Below are 6755 nucleotides of genomic sequence, written 5' to 3' on the forward strand. Positions count from 1 at the left end.
ATTCTCAGTCTATCCCACTGTCATTTCATCTCACTGCAGATCATTTCCAGGAACTCTGAGACCAGAGGGATTCCTTCACAGACCACACAGTTAAATCAGTTATACTCATTTTTACTCCTTTTTGTGTGGAATAACCATGGTGTATACGTTGTTTTCACTACTTTTAAGTATTAAAATACTTAACTGGCATGATGAAAAGCTCAGAATACTGCACCAGCCTGAAGTAGCTGAATTCGCCCTGCACATCATCTGTTTAGTGCAGTCAGTCTCAAAGTCAGAGCTAAGCACAATTTCACTTGATATCAACCACATGACTAAGCAGCTATTTCCTGAAGACCTTGCATTTCCTCAGAAAAGCTGTAATTTAAAAGGAAATCAGCACACAACTTTGTCCATTGGAACACTGAAGCCAATACAACACTGAGTCCAACCAGCTCTTTATTGCATGAAATACTGTTCCCAGGTATTAAAGAAAAAGCAATCAGGTCCACAAGTCAGCTGCATCTTGTTTTTCAGTACCCAGAATATCCCATTTAGTTCTTCACCATTCATACCAAGTTTCTTCCTGTTCTTTGATATATTTTAAAATGAATAGTTTAATTCACAGCACCATTTTTAAATTACATATCCAGAAAGAAGGACAAGTCATAAAAGGTTAGACTGCAAAATATTTTGACATGCATTTTACTGTTGTTGAATATTATAAGACAGTTGTTTATTTTAAACATTAAAGTGCCAGGTTTATGTACAAACTATTAAAATAGTAAAAATGGTAAACTTAAAACCTGCTAAAAAAGCAGTGAGGTCATCATGTAGTTGCCTCCAGAGTTTTCTACGGACTATTCAACAAATTTACAACTGGAATTTTCTAACTGTTCCTCTGTTTATGGTGAGAACAGCAGAAGCCAGGGGTCAGTGCCCACAACCCCCCACCTTGCAGAAAGAACTACCTGTATCTTTCATGGAGTGGAATAGCATGTGCTGTAAGATACACCTGAGCATCCTATGCATTAACACCATTGGTAAAATCTAAATAAAAGGGGTTTTACTGCTGGAGCTACACCAGCCTTCTAAAGTATACCAGTATCACCACACTTTACAAGAGTGGGATTTCAGTACAGGATTCAAGTCACACTGTGACTCAGCACACTGAGTGTTTCCCTGTAAGCAGAGCAGGATGCACATTAATGCACGTGGTTCCAGGTCACTCAGAATTCCGCATCCAGGGTGAAAGAGTTGTCTGTGGGCTTTGACATGACTCCCATCCTCTGATATTCACCTACTCGCTTCTCAAAGAAATTTGTCTTGCCTTCCAGAGAGATGTTTTCCATGAAGTCAAAAGGATTCTCTGCTTTGTATATCTGAAACACACAGGCAATTCTGTAGTCACCACAGGTGCTCACATTTTGAGTACGCAAGAGCTTTAGATATCCGTTGGAAGGAGCCTAATGGCAGCATCAGCAGGCTTACTATTTAGTGAACAAAATTCTCTGCCCCAAGCTTTCTCTACTCTATTCCTGTCTTCTTTTAGCTGCAGTAAAGCAGCTGAAGAAGCACAACTACTTATGCAGCTTTTTCTGTAGCATCCTTTTGCTCTTTGTTCTGTGAGTCTGCAAACAGTGTAGCAGCAGAACTGCTAAATCATTTTACAAATTAAAACAATATTGCTGCAGCCAATTTAGGATTTGGATTTCGGAAGGAAATTAACATTATCTTTTCCCCATGAAACATTCAGTGTATCAGAGCCTCACCTTGTTAAATCCCAGTTCCAACATAAGCCGGTCTGCCACAAACTCGATGTACTGTTTCATTAAAGTGCAGTTCATGCCAATCAGCTTTACAGGCAGTGCCTCCGTCAAGAATTCCTGCAGATCACAAGCATTTTATGTACAGAAACTGGCATTCACTCTATCATCTAGGTTCATTTTATGCCCAACAACTCCCCAGCTTTCTTTGATTGCAATGAAGCTCCTAAACAAGAGGCAGACAGTTACCTGTTCTATGAGAACAGCATTCATTATGATTTCCTTTACTCTCTCCTCTGATGGTTTATGTATCAAGTGCTTGAACATGAGGCAGGCAAAATCACAGTGCAGACCCTGGAAAGAAGTTTCAGAACATTATTTCAGGAACACTGATTTAAGAGAGCACAGAGTAAGTGGCATCACCTTTGCCATGTTACTCTTTCCTACAGACAACTTTCTACCTCAACAGAAGGCATCACAAGCAAGCTCTGCCAGCATGAGGCACAGCAGCTGAGAGCATTGGTGAGAACCCTCCAACTACTTTAGAGGAAGTAAAATGGTAAGTTCATTCATATGCTTCTGCAAGATCACAATGACACTTGTTTACACACTTCAGTGAGTTTTATAGTCTGCCTGTTTCTAAATATACTCCTGTTTTAAAATCTAGGCTCCAATTGAGTGTCATTACTTTGAACTACTGTGGCACATTACCATCTTAACTGCTAGAATTTGACTCATACCTCATCTCTACTGATAAGTTCATTAGAAAAAGTGAGTCCAGGCATTAATCCTCTTTTCTTCAGCCAAAAAATTGATGCAAAAGAGCCAGAAAAGAAGATTCCTTCCACTGCTGCAAAGGCTACCACGCGTTCTCCTGTTGAGAGAATATTGATAGTAATACCACACAGAAAACTTAAGATTGATACACAAAAGTTGCAAACTGCATCCTACAAAGCAAATAAGGTTGTTTCTGCCTAAGTGTACTATGGGCTGTGCTTCGAAATTATTTAAGATTTCTGATCATTAAACAAAACAAACATGAGATGAAATAGGAACTAATCAGAGTAGCTCCTAAGTAGCTGAAGCCAAGGCTCCTTCCTGCGGGTCAACCCTCAATATTATCCTTTTTCAGATGGCTCATTAAAAAGAGCAGTCATTTTGGCAGCTGATTTAAGTCAGTGTCTGCTCATCTTTGGCCATGAAAAATGTTTCAATACCAGTGAAATAATGATTTGTACCATATCACCTTTGAAGCAAGACACAAGGAATTGCCACAGCAGAGGAGCTACATTCTCCAACCAGACATGTCTACTGGCTATAGACAGCCATGACATGTCCTGACATGTGGCAGCAATACACAGTTTGATCATATGCTCAGGCATATGATGATTGCCACATGACCTTATTATTCATGGTGTCAGCAATTTTACTAAGATTTCCTGTCAGTAGCTCATTTGAAGATGGCAATTATTTTCTTCACATTCAGAATTATACCAGTGTCTTATACTGGAGAGCATGTACTCTCTCCAACAGGATTAAGCCCTGTTAACTGTGAAGTCTGGAGAAATGGTGGTTCCTCTATCTTTAGAAGAGGAATTTCACTTTGTTTCCAATAGATGTACTTACCATATGTTGCTTTCTTGTCCCCAATCCAGCACATGGCCCAATCTGCCTTCTTTTTAACACATGGCAACGTTTCAATAGCATTGAAAAGAAATTCCCTGAAAAAGATAAAACTCATTAGAATAAAACATCCTATCCTAAATCAGCAAAATAAGGATTCATTGCCATAAACAGTATTTATCACTTAAACATGCTCTGCACCTTCATCCTGGTAAACTGTCTTTCTCCCTCTTACCTGGCACCAATATAGCTCTATTTGTTCCAATCAACTACTTTTTCCTTCACATACCCATCACATCAACACCAGTTCACATGAATTCCCATTACAATATCAAGGGGAGAACTATTTCACCAAGTGTTCCTGAACAAGGCTGTCAAACCCAGATATTAACCAGGAATCCACTTCACAGTATGAAGGCATCAGACCTCTCATCCTCTCATGTGAGCAGCACTTGCTAGAATTTAGCATCTCAGAGTAGAAGTGACACAGCAAGCTTTTTCAGTAGCAGTAAATCTCACTTAAAATTTAAATTACTCCCTTTATTTAACTACTCCACCTTCTACGTTGTGTAATTCCTTCATTTCAGTACTGAGTGATTCCAGTTTTGCTCTTAATGTAAGCAAGGTCTTACACCTCAGATGAAAAAAGATACTGTGAAGTAAAACTGCTCTTAAACAGCAGTGGCTTTTTACATAAGTCTAACTTACCCCCTACAATTAGCCTGAAAGTCAGAGAACTGACATGCATTACCTGAATTCTCAGTATTTACTGAGTTCTGAACTTTTCACCATCAAGCAATACAAACCTCTCCTTTGAATCCTTAATGTAGGTGTCAATAAGAAGACTGTACATTTCTGAATGTATATTTTCCATGGCAATCTGGAAGCCATAGAAACAACGAGCTTCTGTGATTTGCACTTCTTGACTGAACCGCTCCACCTAGAGGAAATAAATAAGCATTTGCACAAGTGTTTGCGGTTTGCAGGTTAGATGCATTAATGCTGTATGGACCAGTTATTGGTCAACCCACAAAATCTTCAGATTAATTCCAGATATGTGGATTACTAACAGGGATATAAAAAGCAGCAACCCCCTCAGAATTTCATGTCAGAAGGTATTCCTTGGTCCCACGGGAAATGGGAAAATGTTTCAGTTTTACTTATCCCCCACTAGGAAGAGCACAGAGGGTAGAAGCAGAACATGGGCTGTAAAACAGCCAAGTGTTACTGTAGGGCAGCACTCAGTGCCCAAAGGGGAGAGTGGGCAAACTTGGAGATTACAAAACTGACCCCAATTCCTTAATTAACACAGGACAGCCCTATGGGTTCTTAATGCTGTAACACTCCACGACCCGGCAAGCCAGCTGGATCAAGCAAGCACGCCAAACATGTGAATTATCTTGTTATCTACCCAAAGTGATATTTCTGTCGGGACTTCGCACACACTCACCAAGTTCTCGTTGACAATGCCATCACTGGCAGCAAAGAAGGCAAGGACATGAGAAATGAAGTACTTCTCCTCAGGCTTCAGGGACTCCCAGTGCTGGAGGTCTTTGGAAAGGTCCACCTAAAACATTACAGGACAAGTAAGAAACGGGCGCTCCAGCGGAAGGCCCGTCCCGGGCCCCGCCCAGCGCCGCGGGCAGGAGGGGCCGTGGCCGCCCACCCCTCACCTCCTCCGCCGTCCAGAAGGAGGCCTCGGCCTTCTTGTACATCTGCCAGATGTCGTGGTACTGGATGGGGAAGATGACGAACCGGCGGGGGTTCTCCCGCAGCAGAGGCTCCTCCTCCTCCACGCCCCGCGGCACCTGGAATGGCGGGAGAACGGCTCGGGCAGGGCTCGGGCAGAGCCGGGCTTTGGAGGGAGACTGAGGGCGGCAGCTCGGGGGAGACCCCCGAGGGAGAAGGGCTGGGAGGAGGGAAAGACCCCTCCGAGGGAGAGGGGCTGGACGAGGGCGGAGATCCCCTGAAGGAGAAGGGCCCGGGAGGGTGGAGAGACCCCCCTGAGGGAGAGGGGCTGGGCCGGGGTGCAGTGCCCGGCGGGGAGCAGCGGGCTCGGACGGGGGCAGACAGGAGAGACCATCGATGGGGAGAGAAGAGCGGGGCGGGGGCTGCAGGAGCCTCCGGGAAACAGGACAAGGGCGGGCGCGGTGCCCGGGCGTTCTACACTCACCCGATTGCCATCGCCCTCCTGGAAGATCTTGCGGGCCGTCTTGCTGGCCAGCACACGGGCGCTGCTGAGCGTGGGGGGCTGAGGGGAGAAAGGGGCAGGGTGAGCGCGATGCGGCGCTGCCAGGCAGGGGGGTGGGAGGGCGAGCGGGCGCTCACCGTGTTCTCCTTGTTGCTCAGCGCCAAGCCTTTCATGGGGGACAGACTCTTCATAGGAGACTGGCTCTTCTTGGGCGACACCTGGGGCTGGTCGTGGCGGGCGGCGAGCGGGGCGCGGGCGGAGAGCATGGCTGAGAGAGCGGCGGCGGCAGCGGGACGGGCGGCAGGAAGTGAACCGGCCGCGCGCCGCCCCTTTATATCCCCTTCGAAGTTGGCGCCAGAACGGCCGGCTGGCCACTCACAGCCCTCGCCACGCCCACCGGCGCCCGCCCCCGCGCTCCCATTGGCCGCTGCCGCGGGTGGGGCCCCGCCTCCCAGTGTGGTGGCGGCGGCGGGAGGCGGAGCCCCGCCCCTCGCTTGGCGCCAGCGCGCGCGGCGGAGGCGGGAGAGCGCGGCCCGGCCCGGCCCGGCCCGCTCCGCTCCGCTCCGCTCCGCTCCTGCGGAGAGCTCCGGGCGCCGGAGCGGCACCCGCCCTGCCTGGCAAAGAGGCGGCTGCGCTGCAACAGCCCACAACTCGTTTCTGGGTACAGTACGTAACCTGGGTTTGGGGTACAGATCTGGAAGTGCCACTTTTCCTTGCTTTCCTCTTTTGTTTTCTGGTCCCTCCTACCTACCCATTCCTTTTCACTTTCAACACTGATGCCTGAATTTGGATAGAAATTCCACATTCCTGCATTTGGAGGCAGAAATTGGCCTCCTGGAGAAACTGACTCCGAGTGCCACCCGGTTTAACGTGTTTTAAATAAGTAGCACAAGAAAAGGAGACTACAAGTAAGAAGAGGTGAATATTCATAATCTCTAAAAGTCGGCATTTATTTTTTGTTCATTAAGTTGCAACATCATCTTCCTCACCCAATTCCACAAGGGATCTGCTGCTGTCAGCTGAAATGTTTTCCCTGAAGCAGTTTTAGTGAAACCAGGAGCTCCGTAAGACTTGGAGGCCCTTCAGTCACACAGGATGCGGAATGGTGTGGACTGGTGCCTGTCACCTGGCCGTGTTCCCTGGGACAAAGAGTTACGTGGCCCAGCACTGTGCTGTGCTTGGCTGGAGAAGAGGCA

General features: G+C 46.7%; 1 protein-coding gene across 1 annotated transcript; it reads right to left on the reverse strand.

Moving 5' to 3' along the window:
- Positions 1–831: 831 nt before the first annotated feature.
- Positions 832–5871, reverse strand: RRM2 (ribonucleotide reductase regulatory subunit M2). Its single transcript, XM_068183469.1, has 10 exons — positions 5697–5871; positions 5542–5619; positions 5042–5176; positions 4819–4935; positions 4175–4308; positions 3372–3466; positions 2486–2619; positions 1995–2099; positions 1752–1865; positions 832–1361 (listed from the first exon to the last, which is right to left on the reverse strand). Exons 1-10 carry the CDS (start codon positions 5823–5825, stop codon positions 1209–1211), a joined length of 1194 nt encoding a protein of 397 aa, XP_068039570.1. The 5' UTR covers positions 5826–5871; the 3' UTR covers positions 832–1208.
- Positions 5872–6755: the final 884 nt, after the last annotated feature.

This window comes from Anomalospiza imberbis, chromosome 3, assembly GCF_031753505.1.
Source record: "Anomalospiza imberbis isolate Cuckoo-Finch-1a 21T00152 chromosome 3, ASM3175350v1, whole genome shotgun sequence".
Classification (NCBI taxonomy): Eukaryota; Metazoa; Chordata; class Aves; order Passeriformes; family Viduidae; genus Anomalospiza; species Anomalospiza imberbis.

Excerpts from the sequence above, each read along its gene's own strand:
- RRM2 (XM_068183469.1), bottom strand. The coding sequence starts at position 5,825 with ATGCTCTCCGCCCGCGCCCCGCTCGCCGCCCGCCACGACCAGCCCCAG. Across the intron at positions 4,309-4,818 it reads GCATTGTCAACGAGAACTTG|GTGGAGCGGTTCAGTCAAGA; the intron begins GTGAGTGTGTGC and ends TATTTCCTCTAG. Across the intron at positions 3,467-4,174 it reads ATTAAGGATTCAAAGGAGAG|GGAATTTCTTTTCAATGCTA; the intron begins GTTTGTATTGCT and ends TATCTTTTTCAG.